Here is a 17,016-nt window from a genome sequence, read left to right as displayed (position 1 = left end):
AAGAACAGGACCAGATAATTACTTGGATGACCTCTCAAGCGTCCAGCAGTGGGTTAAGCAGCACCAGCACATCACGCACGAGGTCCGAGTCCTCAGCCAGTTAAAGTCTGGGCTTTCTTTGAAGACTGCACTGAGGATGTTACCATGGCGATTTGCAAGGTGTGCAAGACCCGCCTGAGCAGGGGGAAAAGTATTAACAACCTCTCCACCACCAGCATGAGCCGCCACATTCTATCCAAACATCCCACTCTGTGGGCAAACGCGGCAGGACAGGGTACCACCAGCAACACTGCCTCCCTTGGGTTCACCAGACTCACCACCAGACCCGCCTCAGCAGCAGCAGTAGCCCAGCCATTGCGTGGTTCACAACATTCACAAACATCAGACGATGCTGACACTGTCACTTTCCGGACTAGTGCTCTTGAGGTCTCCCAGTGTTCATCAAACACAACAACCAACAGCCCTTCGGTGTGCAGCGCTACGGTTGAGTTGTCTGTTTCTGAGATGTTTGAGCACAAGAGGAAATTGCCAGCAAATGACCCCCGGGCCGTGGCAGTAACAGCCAGCCAGCATAGCCAAGCTTCTGGCCTGCGAAATGCTGCCATATCGAGTGGTGGAGACAAACAGCTTCAAGGGCATGATGTCAGTGGCCATCCCACGTTACGTGGTTCCCAGCCGCTACCACTTTGCGCGCTCTGCAGTGCCTGAGTTGCATGAGCACGTGGTCAGCTAAATAACCCGAAGCTTGAAGAATGCCGTTGCCTGCAAGGTTCACCTCACCACTGACACCTGGACGAGTGCGTTCGGCCAGGGTCGATACATCTCCCTTACCGCGCACTGGGTGAACCTTGTGGAGCCTGGCAGCGATTCCTCACCTGCTACGGCGCGGGTGTTGCCCACGCCGCAAACAGCTGGATAACAACAGCAGCACCTACCTCTCTGACTCCTTCTCCTCCAACGCATCTCAAAGCTGTACCTCATCCGGAAATGCTAACCCAGCACCAGCAGCAGTAGGATCGTGGAAGCAGTGCAGCACAGCTGTTGGCATGCGTCAGCAAGCGTTGCTGAAGCTGATCTGCCTTGGGGATAAGCAGCACACAGGGGAGGAAATTTGGAGGGGAATAAAGGAACAGACGGATTTGTGGCTGGCACCGCTGGACCTGAAACCGGGCATGAAGCTAGACACCTGGCACGAACTGGCAATGTACGCAATAGAGGTGCTGGCTTGCCCGGCAGCCAGCGTTATGTCGGAACGCTGTTTCAGTGCTGCCGGAGGCATCATCACAGATCGGCGTATCCGCCTCTCCACAGAAAATGCAGACCGTCTGACTCAAATTAAAATGAATCAATCCTGGATTGGAAACGACTACGCAACACTCCTGGACCCCAACCAAGTAACATGACCGATGAACATCTGGGATGGTTTAGCGTTTCCGGTCCCTGTTTATTGAACCTCTCATCTGTATTACATTTATGACTGCATGGCGGCAAAAAGCATTGCTGCTATATCCGCACGCTTTTTGTCCTCATGCAAGGCCTGGGTTGTTGTGTCTCACAAAGCGTGGCCTTCTCCTCCTGCGCCTCCTCCTGTTCCATCACGTGTGCTGCTGCTGCTGCTGGGTTACCGTTGCCGCGTGGTCCCTGTTTATTGAACCTCTTATCTTTATTACATTTATGACTACATGGCGGTACAAAGCATGCTATCCGCACGCTTTTTGTCCTCAGGCAAGGCCTGGGTTGTTGTGTCTCACAAAGCGTGGCCTTCTCCTCCTGCGCCTCCTCCTGTTCCATCACGTGTGCTGCTGCTGCTGCTGCTGGGTTACCGTTGCCGCGTGGTCCCTGTTTATTGAACCTCTTATCTTTATTACATTTATGACTACATGGCGGTACAAAGCATGCTATCCGCACGCTTTTTGTCCTCATGCAAGGCCTGGGTTGTTGTGTCTCACAAAGCGTGGCCTTCTCCTCCTGCGCCTCCTCCTGTTCCATCACGTGTGCTGCTGCTGCTGCTGCTGCTGGGTTAGCGTTGCCGCGTGGTCCCTGTTTATTGAACCTCTTATCTTTATTACATTTATGACTACATGGCGGTACAAAGCATGCTATCCGCACGCTTTTTGTCCTCATGCAAGGCCTGGGTTGTTGTGTCTCACAAAGCGTGGCCTTCTCCTCCTGCGCCTCCTCCTGTTCCATCACGTGTGCTGCTGCTGCTGCTGCTGCTGGGTTAGCGTTGCCGCGTGGTCCCTGTTTATTGAACCTCTTATCTTTATTACATTTATGACTACATGGCGGTACAAAGCATGCTATCCGCACGCTTTTTGTCCTCATGCAAGGCCTGGGTTGTTGTGTCTCACAAAGCGTGGCCTTCTCCTCCTGCGCCTCCTCCTGTTCCATCACGTGTGCTGCTGCTGGGTTAGCGTTGCCGCGTGGTCCCTGTTTATTGAACCACTTATCTTTATTACATTTATGACTGCATGGTGGTACAAAGCATGCTATCCGCACGCTTCTTGTCCTCATGCAAGGCCTGGGTTGTTGTGTCTCAAAGCGTGGCCTTCTCCTCCTGCGCCACCCTCCTCCTGTTCCATCACGTGTGCTGCTGCTGGGTTAGCATTACCGGTCCCTTTTCCTGGAACCTCTTATATGTATTACATTTATGACTGCATGCCGACAAAAAGCATGTTACCTGTGCAAAGAAAACAGACATTTCCCGCATTTAAAAGACAGTTTTCCCTTTGAAACTTTAAAATCGATTTTCTCAAAAACTATAAGCTCTTTTTGCTAAATTTTTTTTTCCTCTTGTACCCACTCCCAAGGTGCACATACCCTGTAAATTTGGGGTATGTAGCATATAAGGAGGCTTTACAAAGCACAAAAGTTCGGGTCCCCATTGACTTCCATTATGTTCGGAGTTCGGGTCGAACACCCGAACATCGCGGCCATGTTCGGCCTGTTCGGCCCGAACCCGAACATCTAGATGTTCGCCCAACACTAGCCACCACCAACAGGGTCCAGGACTCCAGACGGATTCCTGAATTGCTAACAAAACCAATAACAATTTTTTCTGGTGTGTGTACATGCCTGCCTAATTTTTCTGGCTGCACTGCAGCTGCTACAACAAAATAACAGGCGTGTACATATGTCAATTTCCCTTCGTGATCGTTACTTTGCCGCAGTGAAGGGGCTTGCGTATCACAATGAAGCAATGACCGCTGGCTATATGAGTGTGTCGGGGGGGGGGGGGGGGGCACACCCAAGATAATAAGGTTGTTGCTTCATTGTTGACAGACCAAATTTGATCAGCTGGACAGTCACTGTTGTTCTATCATTGAGCTACCTCAGCCATATGGGCTTGAAAACCTCTATCGCCTGCACTCTCGCCATGGTGCGCACCAATCCAGCACGGCCGTCACTACACAAACAGCTGTTTGCTGTGCATTACACAGTGAGTTTGCCGGTCAGTGTGAAGCAAGTACACTAATTACACTACCTGACAAAGTATCCTCTCTTCGGTCTCTCATTCAGTCTACAGCACCTAAGACTTATTCAACTCCTGGAAATAGTTGCAAGAACAACCTAACACCCTGGACTGACTTCAAAAGTATTAGTGAGGAAGAGATCTCAGCCATCCTCCATCGCCTCCGCCAGACAACCCGTGACCTGGACCCTGGACCAACTAAACATATGCTGAAGTGCCCTGACCTGCTTGATCCAGCATTTCATAAAATAGTAAATTGCTCTCTGCAAGCAGGGAGGTTTCCTACCTCTCTAAAAGAAGGAATCATCAAGCCCCTTCTTAAAAAACTTTCCATGGATCCAGATGCAATGAGCAGCTACAGACCTGTCTCCAACCTCCCCTTCATAGATAAAGTTATTGAAAAGGCTGTCTATCTGCAACTTGAAACCAGGCTGTCCGTAAACAACATCCTGGACCCTCTACAATCTGGCTTTAAGAAACACCACAGCTGTGAAACAGCCCTCATCCAAGATCTGCTCATGACAAGGGACAGAGGGGAATTCTCCATCCTAATCTTGCTGATCTCTCAGCGGCTTTTGACACAGTTGACCATGAAATCCTGCTTAACAGACTGCTGGAGAACTGTGGCATCAGTGGATCAGTCCTCCAGTGGTTCAGATCATTCCTGACTGACAGAACACAGAGAGTATCCCTAGGACCCATAATGTCCAAACCTGCACCTCTAAAATTCCGAGTGCCACAAGGATCAATCCTATCCCCTCTGCTGTTTGCAGTCTACATGTTGCCACTCGGTACACTTATCCAACGACATGGCCTGACGTACCACTGCTACGCCGATGACACACAGCTATACCTGTCCTTCAAACCTGGTGGAACAGACCCTACTCCAAAAATAAGCTCTTGCTTAGCTGAGCTACAGGCATGGATGAATGATAACTGGTTGAAACTGAATGCTGACAAAACTGAGGTCCTTTTTGTCCAAAGCAAGTGCTCGCCATCAAAACAGCTCTATCCTAAAGCAACACCAATCAGGATTGGGAATTCAGACATAAATAGCTCCAACCTTGTGCGCAGCCATGGCGTACTAATCGATGGGGAATTGAGTTTCAGAAACCAAATTTCATCTGTAGTTAAATCTTCCTACTTTCATCTTAAGAATATTGCAAAGATTAAACATCTGATTCCCCCAGAGGATCTTCCAACCCTAGTTCATGCCTTTATCAGATCTACTGCAATGCCTCCCCAAAAAGGACCTGCGTCGCCTGCAATTAGTACAGATTGCTGCTGCCAGATTACTAACAAGCCAGCCTCGCCACTGTCACATTACACCGATCCTTCGCTCACTGCATTGGCTACCAGTAGAATAGAGAATATTTTTCAAGATTGGACTGCTGACATTCAAATCCCTGCACAATCTGGATAGATGAAGGACTTGCTGAAGCTGCACCACACCTCTCACAACCTCAGATCAGCAAGTTCTATAAACTTGGTCACTCCCAGAGTGCACCTCAAAAAATCTGGAGACAGAGCCTTCTGTCATGCTGCCCCTACTCTTTGGAACTCCCTGCCACATCCAGTAAAGACAGCACCATCCCTGGAGCTATTCAAATCCAGACTGAAAAGCCACCTGTTTAGCCTGGCGTTTCCGGACTTATAAAATTCTTCCTCTGTACCACGATGGTCTGAGCCATGCTTATGCGCTTTGAGTCCTACGGGAGAAAGGCGCTTTACAAATGTTGGTGGTTGTTGTTGTTGTTGATTGATGCATACACATGCAAGATGTTTTAAAGCACTTTAGGCCTCCAATTTAGCATGCAATGTGATTTCTGCCCTTAAAATGTTGCTGTGCGTCAAATCCGCCATGCCCCCCTCCAGGTGTTAGACCCCTTGAAACATCATTACCATCACTTTTGTGGCCAGCATAAATGTTTGTAATTTAGTTCGCCTCCCCATTGAAGTCTTTTGCAGTTAGCGAAGTTCGCGTGAACCTGAACTTTTGCCGAAATTCACGTTCGAGGATCACAGGATTGCAAACCTAATATCGGAGGCTCGAGCCATCTCTATTTATGATCATTAATATATATGCTCCAAATGCTAAACAAGTGGCCTTTTTTTAATGCCACCCTGAGGAAAACCTTGTCTTTCGAGCAAGGTTGCAAAATCCTCTGTGGCAATTGTGTGGTTGACCCTGGACTGGACTCCTCTGTACAGAGACGCTTACCCACCCCCTACTTTAAAGAAAGACCTTAAATCAGCAGAGCTTTACAACTTCTGGCGAATAGCTAACTACAGGCAAATACATATTTGACAATTCTAGACGAGATATGATATACAGGCAGAAGCTATTCCTTCCTCTCTACCGTATATCATATCTCGTCTACAATTGACAAGTTTGTCTTAACTTACTTTTCTTCAAGCATAGGCATTAGGTCCTGGTCTGACCATGCTCCTGTTAGCATAGTCTTACAACTCAACTCTACTTCTGGAGTGTTCAGACCATGGAGAATGAACACTTTAATTATCATCTCCCCTAACTATGCAACACAAATTAAACAAGAAATAACAAATTATTTTGACCTTAATACATCCCAGACATATCTAAACTCACAATATGGTAGGAAGTGGGGACTTTTTGTTCCAAGACAAATGGTCTTCCAGACTACATCTTACCTCATATTCCGATAGTTACAAAGCAGGCAAAAAACTAGAACCCAAAAATTAATGAGATAAAAGTCAAGCAAAAGATTACCCAACTTCCATCTCCCCAGATTAACCACTTACGTGATTACAGACAGTATATCTACGTCCTGCAGGCCTTCATTTCCTGCTCAGTGTCGTAGATATTCGTCTGTTGCGGCAAATGGCTGCCGCTCACTCCCACGCGGGTATTTGTTGCGCCCGTTAGAGGGGAAAATATTGGCGCCATACATTGCACTAGGGAAATATTTTAAGTGTTGCAATTACCGGCATAAATGGGCAAATAAAATGTGTGAGTTTTATCCACAGTAGAACATTTTATTTTAAAGCTATAATGGCCGAAAAATGAGATAATTAATTTGTTTCCATTTTTTTCTTATTATTTCCATTAAATGCATTTAGAATAAAATAATTCTTACCAAAATGTACCACCCAAAGAAAGCCTAATTAGTGGCAAAAAAAACAAGCTATAGATTGTTTCATTGTGATAAGTAGTAATAAAGATATAGGCGAATGAATGGAAGGAGCGCTGAAAGGGAAAAATTGCTTTGGTACAGAAGGGGAAAACAAAACAAAGTAGTGAAGTGGTTAAACTAATTCTTCATCACCCACAAGATAAGATATTGCTAATGCCGTTTTAACACCTGACTCAAAATACCCATTTCGCCATTAACCCATCATCATTTGGATATAAGGAACTGGAAGTCCTTATGAGTTTACCTTATCCTACCAACAACTCCTTCTGTACGGTTTATGTGCTTGCATCTCACTATCCATCGCTCCAGCAATCTCTCTTGGTGCAATACTGTTTATTCTCCTTTATTTATTGTTTGATTTGTGATGAGTCCAGTATTATGCACGTTTTAATATGCATGACTTGTACAAATCTCATTGGACCATCTGGTCCCTTTCTTCTCTCCTTTGCGATGTCAACTTGTATTTACAACTAACCTCTACACCCTTGTTTTCTTGGTATTCTATATGACAAATTCAACAACAAATGTATTGAGAAGATAAAAACTATTTAAAAAAAAACGTTTAACTTATATTTAAGAAATAGCAATGAAAATAAAGAAAACATCCATCATTTACGTCACTGTTAGAAGCTTGATATCCCTGTACGTGTGATTTTTGTCTGGTTCACAGTACAATCAACATGGATACATGAACCCACAGTTGCCTCATGATGCAAAGTGAATGATTGCACTTGTCCATTCTGGGGTTTAATCATTCAGGTTCGGATTCTGTGACTTTAGACAAGTTTTAAATGTTGAAGTTTTGTTTCCTATGGGTGGTTTAGGATAAAAGTTACAGACTACCCAGCAAGCTCATGGTGAACCAGAACACATTGGAGTGTGTAAGGGGCTACAATGGACCAAAAAGCCCTCTTACTAAAATGCAATAGGATAAAAGTTTTAATTGACCTACATGATTCAGGTGCACTGTTTCTTTTGACCAGGATTCTAATCTCTGTAATTACCACAGTCATCTTGCCTATGACCACCATTCCTTTCCAGTCACTATTGAGTGCTTTTTGAACTAAATGATAAATAAATCATGTGATGTTTTTCAAAAGAAGATCAATAACATTGTGTTTCTGATTTTGTTTTCACAGTTTTAGCCATTAATGATCAAAGTTTGGAAGAAGATATTCCTCCCCCTTTGCCACCACATCCGAAAGAACATATCCTTGTGGAACACTCAAAATCTAGGTATGTATTTTATGTATGGATAGGTTTAATACAAGTTTAAGTGAATATATTAGATTGCCACTGTAAACAACATGAGAATATTTGTAAAACCATAACCAAGGTTTTTTTTTGTTTTTTATATTGCTATAATGATATTCAATATTGGAAGACTTTAGGAGAGAATACCCTTTTCTTGTTTTTTATTATTCTTGTACAGGACACAGTGATTGGAATAAACATAGCAAGAAGACACGTCACCACCACCAGTCATCCAGAAATGACCACAAAAAAGGATGTTGTAGTTTGCATAGAGGGTAATGGGATGGGACACTGGACAGGCATGTCATCAGCTGTCAAACCCATTACGCTCTATGCACCAATCATCCAGAAGTGACCACTTTTTGTGGTCACTTCTGGATAATTGGTGGTTTATATGAGTTCTCACATTATGTAATTTCAGTTTGTTTTGTAGATTCTTGCTTTGAGCAGGCTTTGCTTTGAAAAAGGGACCCTGTCCTGAAACGTTAGCTTTATTAAAAAGGAGCTGTCAGCCATACTATCTCAGAAAAAAGCACATATATAAGTAAATAAATACTTGCTCTATTTATATAACATGTATTGCACTGTCCACATTTTGATTGTAGTGATTTTTCTACAGTAAAAAAGAGAACATCCTTCTTAGCATTTCCCATTTTAAGTGTGGCTATTTTGAAGCCAATTCTGATGTAATTTCTTCCCTTAGTCTCCTCTGCCTGATTTGCCCGCCCTTCACTATAGAAAGTGCATTGTCTCAGCATGAGAAATATTGGCCAATCAAAAAGGAACAGAGGTGTGGGAAGGGAAAAGAAGAGGGAAATAGGCTTCAGCCAATCAGGCTGCATTAGTTAAGTCTGAGGGGACGTACAGAAGCAAAAAAGGACAACCCAGCATGCCCTGCAACTTCCTTTTTGTGTACAAAATAAGAGTCTGGTAAACTGGGGAATGATCGTTTATCAACTAGAAAAGTAATAGAGATTTGAACTAGCAATAAAGATTGTTATAGGAAGTGCCAGCTTTCTCTTTTGACTATGTACGGCAGGAGGCATCATCCTCCTTGTAGCTGTAGCACTCTTGCTTCTAATGACAGCAGCTGATCCAATTGTGATTGTTACATCACCACCAGTCACTGCCAGATGAATCAGTTGCAAATCGTTTCAGTAGAGCAGTATCACTTGGACGTCTTTAACCACTTGAGCCTAACTGGACAAAATTTTTCGTCCAGTTAGGCTGCGCGCACTCCCGCGGGCCGCCCCGTGCGTGCTCCCGCCGCCGGCCGTTAGCCCAGCGATCAGCGAAAGGGAATATAGATCCCTTTCATTGATCGGACCCCCCCGGAGAAAAGCCGACAGCGTCTCTTCAGACGCTGTGACTTTTCTAAACTAAAAAAGTTCCTGGTCTTCTTTCTTCTTCCTGGGAGCGAGATCGATCGCTCCCAGGACTTTTTGACTGTGGCCAGCTTGTGGCCAAATAGTAAAACTACACCCCAAACCACATTTTATTAAATAAATACATGTTTAAACATTTAAAATCCCCTGTTTACCTCCCACACCAAAAAATACCCACATAAAAGTTTTAATAAAAAATAAAATAAAAAATTACAATAATAATAAAAAAACAAAAACAAAAACATAAATAGTTACCTAAGGGTCTGAACTTTTTAAATATTCATGTCAAAGGAGTATATCAATATAATTTATTAAATTATGGCCTTCTAAATAGTGATGGATGCAAATTGAAAAAATGCACCTTTATTTCCAAATTAAATATCGGTGCCATACATTGTGATAGGGACATAATTTAAAAAATTTACCCGGGAGAAATTGGTAAATAAAGTACATAGGTTTTAATTATGGTGGCATGTATTAATTTCAAACTATAATGGCCAAAAGCTGAGCAATAATGATTTTTTTCCATTTCTTTCTTAATATTCCTGTTAAAATGGATGTAGAATAAATTAATTCTCAGCAAAATGTATCACCCACAGAAAGCCTAATTGGTGGCGGAAAAAAACAAGATATAGATCAATTCATTGTGATGAGTAGTGATAAAGTTATTGGAAAATGAATGGGAGGTGAAAAAAATCTCAGCCCTGTAGGCTGAAGTGGTTAAAGGACTTAAGAGGCCAGTTTAAAAAAAAAAAAAAAAGTTAGATACCTGCATCCGTTTGTAAGGCACGTAACAGGCTGTTTCCTCTAGCGTGGATCGGGGGGTTGGCCTTAGAGCTGTGCTGCCGCACTCGCGGCTATGTGCGGACTGCGCAGCCACGGCCAGCTCCGGCGGCCATCTTTCTGCAAGCTGGAGAGCCTGACCCGGGCAGTGCGGTCGGGGGCGGTTCAAGGGGTTACTGAGTGGCGGGGACCCGGCGAAACGGCACGGAGGGCGCGGACGGCGTCCTCCATGCCTTACAAATGGATGCAGGTATCTAACTTTTTTTTTTTTTTAACTGGCCTCGTAAGTCCTTTAAATGACCTAGAGATAACAACGAATACACAGCTAGCTTACGGTGACCCAGAACCACTAGGAAAGTATAAGGGTCTAAAAGAGACTGAAAAGCCATCTTACTAAAAGCAACACCGAGCGATACTGCTCCACTGAAGACATTTTCAACTGATGAATATTGGCAAAATGCATTTTGCATGTTAATAAACGTAAGTTTGTTACAATCAGTGTTTACAGTTCTCCCTTCACCGCATCACTTCCTTATGGTGCCTCTTCATCTGACTTGTTTTTTGTTTTCTTAATTTTTCTTCTTACTCAATCACTTACTTCCCACCACTCTGCATTTGTTGTAAACAGAAATAATGTATGCACAATGTGAGCTTTGTAACTATTATATTATGCTATATCGTTCCCTGTTATTCACAATTGTTGCATCAATAAAAAGATGTTTAAAAAAAAAAAAAAAACTAACATCCTTCACATACAATAAGAACATTCATCACCTGACACATATTTAATTGAGCAGACTTACCTGAGGTCATCTGCAGGGCCATCTCCCCCAAAACTAATTGTAACATTTGCGGAATCGTTTTCGTGGTCAGCGCACAAGATGCGCACTGACACAGCGAAAACCCTCCACAAGCGTATAATTAGGTGAACCCAGGCTAGGTGCAAGGCACCAGCAGAGGGCAATTCTCACCGGCAGATGGCGCTGTGGAGTGCAGACGAGCACAGCCTTTGCACAGCCACAAATGCCAGATGGGAATTATTCAGATCTAAGACAATGCGGGGCTGAACAGCCCTTAAAGAGAAAGAGCACAGATACAGGATGAATGTATGTTCACCAATCTAGTCGCGACCCTGCAATGGTGAACACACATCAGCAGAAACAAAAGCAAGAACGTGATCGCGGGAAAGGCGATCGCCAGAAGTGACACAAGACAGATCAGAACAGAACACAAGAGTAGCATAGGCACAGCAAACGACAATGAGAAAATAACGAAAACAACAAACGCTAACTAAACGCGAACACCGCACTCATTCGCAACAGCGAACGCGTTTACAGCGCGATCTCCGCACGTTAAGCGCAACAGAGACAAGCGCGCCTAACTAACCACCGACAAACAAACACGAAACAGAGAACGCGAGCACTTGCTTAACGGTTACCTCACCGAGCCTACAGCAAGCGTTCGTATCAGACAAGACAGACAAACGGAAAACAGGACTAAGAGAGGAGAGATCCACCGCTCTTTCTGTCAGAGCGAGTGCGATCCGGGTTCAGGAACAGGCTAGGGAAGATCCACTGCTCTTTCCGCCAGAGCGAGTGCGATCCGGGTACAGGAACACAGATCAGAAGGATCCACAGCCGCCACCGCCAGGGGCTAGTGCGATCCAAGCAAGACAGGCAGATGAGAAAGCCGGTAGCAACCGCTGCTCCAGCTTACACTCCAAGAACATAGATCAGAAGGATCCACAGCCACTACCGCTAGAGACTAGTGCGATCCAAACACGACAGACAGATGAGGTAGCCGGTAGCAACCGCTGCTCCAGCTTACACTCCAAGAACATAGATCAGAAGGATCCACAGCCACTACCGCTAGAGGCTAGTGCAATCCAAACAAGACAGACAGATGAACAGAAGGGGCTACCAGTAGCAACCGCTGCTCTGGTTAGCACCCCAGACAGACAGAACGATTTCCTGACAACCACCATTGGCGACAGGACAATCGCAACAGAGAGGCAATACAGACAAAACAGATTGCAACCTAACTGCACTAGGGAAGCTGCCTAGTGCAGTCCCAAGAATTACTCTAAGATAACTTTAACAAGCAATAAAAGCTGACACTCTAGGAGTGTTTCAACAAACCATGAAGGGATGACCAGCAAAGGACTCTGGGAAAACATAGCTTTTTATACTGCCAGCCTACAAAGGAGGCAGCTAGGTGATTTGCATAAGCAATGTTTGCAAATCCCTCAGCAGCAGAACAGATCTGGAATTGCAAAGAAAAGACAGGTCTCTCTTCCAGAGACCTGCAGCCCACAGACTGGAGGAATGGTCAAACAGCTGTCTGCATGTGCAGCCAGCTGAGCGGATCATTACACTTATCTGGTGAAGTTAAGCATCTGGGGGCCATCTGCAAAATCTGTTTTACTGCAATCACCATGTCAAATATTGAAACTAACTCATAGCCCATACTCCCTATTATGAACTTGCCAAAAGAACATTCTTTTGAAATTGGTTGACAAGCATAAACAGGCATTTAATAAAGTAGTGTCCTGTTAGCGTAATATGTTCTTCCTTTTTTATTTTTTTAACTTTATCTTGTCACAGTTAAATTTGTTTTCATATTGTGCAGAATGTTTTACAATTTCCTCTGTTGTATTAGAATGTAACTGCTAATTGTTGTTTCTAATTTGCCTAAACACCCTCAGGTGCAATATAGTTAAGGATTTGCATTTAGTACTGCTTTTTGAAACTATTAAAATTATTGAAACAGAAAATAAATGGTAGTCCATTCAGCTAGGCTTACTATCCATTCACTCTAAACTCCTCTCTAACATGCTTTACTTACATAACTTAAAGAGGAACTTTACTAAATATAACTTAATAAATACAAGTGCTTATTTTTTACAGTCTTGCTTTACAAATAATTTAGTCAGGGTTTGGCCATTTTAAAATGGTTCCTCACCTTAATGTACATTCTTAAAGGGATACTGTAGGGGGTTGGGGGAAAATGAGTTGAAGTTACCCAGGGCTTCCAGTGGTCCCCCGCAGACATCCTGTGCCCGCGCAGCCATTCACCGATGCACTGGCCCCGCCTCCGGTTCACTTCTGGAATTTCAGACTTTAAAGTCTGACAACCACTGCGTCTGCGTTGCCGTGTACTCATTCCCGCTGATGGCACCAGGAGCGTACTGCGCAGGCTCAGTATGGTCTGTGCTTGTGCCGTGCGCTCCTGGTGACATCAGGGGAAGCGAGGACATGGCAACGCAGGCACAGTGGTTTTCAGACTTTAAAGTCTGAAATTCCAGAAGTGAACCAGAGGCAGGGCCGGAGCATCAGTGAGTGGCTACACGGGCACAGGATGTCTGCGGGGAACCATTAGAAGCCCCGGGTAAGTTCAACTCATTTTCCCCCCGACCCCCTACAGTATCCCTTTAAATGTACCTGCGATGGAGCCATCTTTACTGTTCTGTCAATGTGCATCACTGTGGAATGTTTGTTTTGAATCACATTATGATTACTTTTTTGTTTGTGTCTTCTGTGAGTAATATTTATTTTTTTTGCATGCAGTTTTGTAATTGCGCCACATCATAATAGAAGCAATGCATGTGGTGTGGGGGGTGGAATGGGAAGGGGGTTTAACCTTTTCGGGACCACGTGCATTAGATTCTACGCCGCACTTGTGGCTATTCTAGCCTGATGCGGCGTAGGATCTACGCCGGCCCGCAATTTCCGCTCCTGACGCGATCGTGCGCACCCGGAGGGGGAGATTAAGCTGTCATATGACAGCCGACATCTCCCCCGAGTGATCAGCAGCCATCGCGTATGGCTGCTGATCACATGATCACTACGATCGCCGTCCGATCGTAGTTATCAGTTTGACAGCTGCGGCGGCAGGGGGGAAAAGAAGAGGATCCACTTACCTCCCTGCCGTTCCCGCGACGATCGGCACTCCGCTCCGGCCGGCATCTCTGCTTCCGCGACCCGGCACTGATCATCAGACAGAACAGAGATGTGAAGAGGGTCCCGTGCGGCTCATCGCTGGAGCCTGGAAGGTGAGTGAAGGCTGCTGGCAGAAGGGGGAGGCACAGGCCACCATGGGGGGACACCAATCTAGCCAGCCACACACGGGATCCGGCCGCCTGACCCCCCCAAACGTGCGCATCCCCCTCCCGCGCAAAATGCCTGGTCCTTAAGGCGGCCGGTCCCGAAAAAGTTAAAGCGGACCCAAACCAAACATTTTTTAATTCAAAATATTTAATTGCACCACTCTGACACATACAAAGATAAATAAACACTCCTTCAAGCCTATGAGCATTTCAGTGCATACTTTTCGCCCTTCTCTTTTCATAACTAGGGTTATACATGTGGCAGCCATTAGCAAGTCCTCCTTTCCTGGGCACCATCTACTCCACCAGTTTGCTTGATTTTGTCCCGGCAATTTGTAATGAAGGGAGGGGTTTCTCCAATAAATGTAAAATATTTTATATTTGTCATCATGCAGCTGAAAAAAAGCTGCTATTTATTATTATAATTTAGAAAATAGATTTTATTTCTGAAATCTTGTATTTTTCATTTGGGTCCACTTTAAGCATAAAATTATATAGGAGAGAACAGAGGTGCCAAAAGGATAAAAGGGGTTTTAAAGGAGCTTAAAGGCCAAAAATTTGGTAGAGGAGACAGTGATGGACTTACCTCCTCCAAGCAGACACAATACGACTGTACATTCAGTCTATTTATTAACGAACTCCAGATAAAACAAAGCAACGCGTTTCACGGGTCAGCGCCCGCTTCCTCAGGCAATAAAAGGAGTTACAGCATCTAGCAAAACAAACAACACTCGGTGCCTCTGTGACAGTGAGTATAACAACTATTACTCTTTGTCATTATCCCCTTTGTCAATACATTCTACACTATTGGGGCTCTCGGTGTTCCTCTGTTTATCTCATTAAGCATAAAATTGTACATTTGCAATTCCTTTTTTGTGCTTCCTGTGCATTAAGGAGAATCAATGGAGTGGTCCGTTGCTTAAGTGTGCTATTTAGTAGCAAGGAAACATCACGCATGATAATGTTTTAATTTTTTTAAATAAATTGGCCTGCAGCATTTGTAAGCCTCTGGTTAAAATGGCAGTTAAAAGGTTTATGGTGACTTTCAGCTGATTTTCTTTTCTCTGTATCATAGTACTACCTCCGCTCTAGACCCTATTCCTTTCAACTTATCTCATCTTTGCTTTCAACTTTTCTCATCTTTCATTGTATATTTTTTAACCAATCTCTTTTTAGTAGTATTCTTCCAATTCAAACAAGTAATCAGAATACTGCTACTCAAAAAATGCGGTATTTGTACCCACGGCCCAAACTAGCTGCAATATCTCCCCACTTCAGTTATTTTTTGTGAAATTCTTGAGCAAGACACCTACTTAAACATTTTTGTATACAGCTCTTAAGAGTATTTTGCAGATAATGGGCTCTAGTCATAAAACATTTGCGGTAAAAAAAAATCTTGGAGGGAAAACACCACATCAGTATTTTAGACTTTTGTGTGCTAATTCATAAAAAAGTTTACACTTGCGATAAAATGGTTGGGGAATTCCCGCACTAAACTAGTGGTGCTGGTTGAGTTGATACATTTTCTCTGTGCAGAGACAGTTACTATAAAGGAGGCAGCCCCAACTTCCCTTTAGATGTGCATTTTTTTTAAAACTGCCTCTCCTTGCCCTGAATCTTCTCTGAATCTGTCTATTAGTCTAAACAATCTATTTAATTGCCGCAGCTTAGAAGAACTTCGGGAAATGTTACACATGCAGGCTTTCTGATTGCGAAATTTATCTGAAAACAGGTACCCAAGGGGTTAAAAAACACAGCCTGGGTATTCTGGGATGCCTTTTTTTGCTCTGCTCTCACTGCTGCTACCTGGGAGGTCTGTCTCCATTAGCTTGCCTGTTATCTTGCCTGTTATCGCTGGCTTATCGCCTTTTCTAAACAGTCGGTATTCTCCGTTCCTATTCCGCTTGTTCTAATCTTTATGAATTGACATTGGTGACATGTGTTGTGATGATCAACGCACAAGGCGGTAATTTCCCGCAATGCTCAGAAATGTCAGCTTTTCATGCGGTAACAGCTTTTATGAATGGACACTTTGCTAAATGGTTGGTAAAGTCAGCTGTTTAGAGCATTACCGCATGTGGGAATGCTTTATGAATAGAGGCCAATGTCTTGAGGACAATTCATATAGTGCAGTGTATGTTCTAACAATTTCTTATGGCCTCTCTACAGCTCAACAGCAGAGATTTCCCAACATCTTGATACAAAGAACATAAAAGCATCAAAAAGTATGGATCTTGGTAAGCTTTTTTTTTTTTCTTGTAATTGGACTGATCATAATTTAATGTTTGTAGTATGCAGGTACAGTGGCTCGTGTGGTGCAAATTGGATGGAGAAATATGTGGTTACTTTGATTAATGATTTATTACCATTGGACAGATTAAGTAACCAATTAAGGTTTTAAGATTTTTTGGAGGGCTCTTCGTAGTACTGTATAGTGAGACTTGGCATAAGGCTTCATTGAATCTGTTTGAATATTGGTCACTCAGCACACCAGTTGGAGTTCTACCCAGAGTGGATTCTCTTTGGTTCACTGAGTGGACTAGTAGGATGACCCGGTGAGAGATGCTGTTGCCTGGGCTCTCTATACAGGAGTATTAATAGTCCCGGAAGTGCTGTGATGGTAGTCCGAAAATCAAACTCCTAAATCAAGAGTAGAGAAGACAGAAGAGAGAAGGCAGAAGAATTTATTAAGTAGAAGAAAGACTTATACAGATGAAAAGGGCAAAAGAAGACTGAAGTATACAGAAGAAAATGATGTTGGAAGAACGAAGTATACATAAGAATGAATTATACGGATGAAAAAACGGGCATAGGAATTTTTTTTTACGTTAATAAAGTTTATTA

General features: G+C 43.8%; 1 protein-coding gene across 2 annotated transcripts in view; it reads left to right on the top strand.

The window, feature by feature from the left end:
* PARD3B (par-3 family cell polarity regulator beta) overlaps positions 1-17,016 on the top strand; it is an 807,407-nt gene that overhangs the window by 637,061 nt on the left and 153,330 nt on the right. For both annotated transcript variants that reach the window (XM_068245009.1, XM_068245008.1), the window contains 2 exons: positions 7,785-7,881; positions 16,342-16,409. In XM_068245009.1, the coding sequence (XP_068101110.1) occupies positions 7,785-7,881; positions 16,342-16,409 (165 nt within the window). The remainder of the gene's footprint in view (positions 1-7,784; positions 7,882-16,341; positions 16,410-17,016) is intronic.

This window comes from Hyperolius riggenbachi, chromosome 7 (assembly GCF_040937935.1).
Source record: "Hyperolius riggenbachi isolate aHypRig1 chromosome 7, aHypRig1.pri, whole genome shotgun sequence".
Classification (NCBI taxonomy): Eukaryota; Metazoa; Chordata; class Amphibia; order Anura; family Hyperoliidae; genus Hyperolius; species Hyperolius riggenbachi.
The sequence above is the reverse complement of the archived record's forward strand: the minus strand, read 5'-3'. Positions and strand labels throughout refer to the sequence as shown.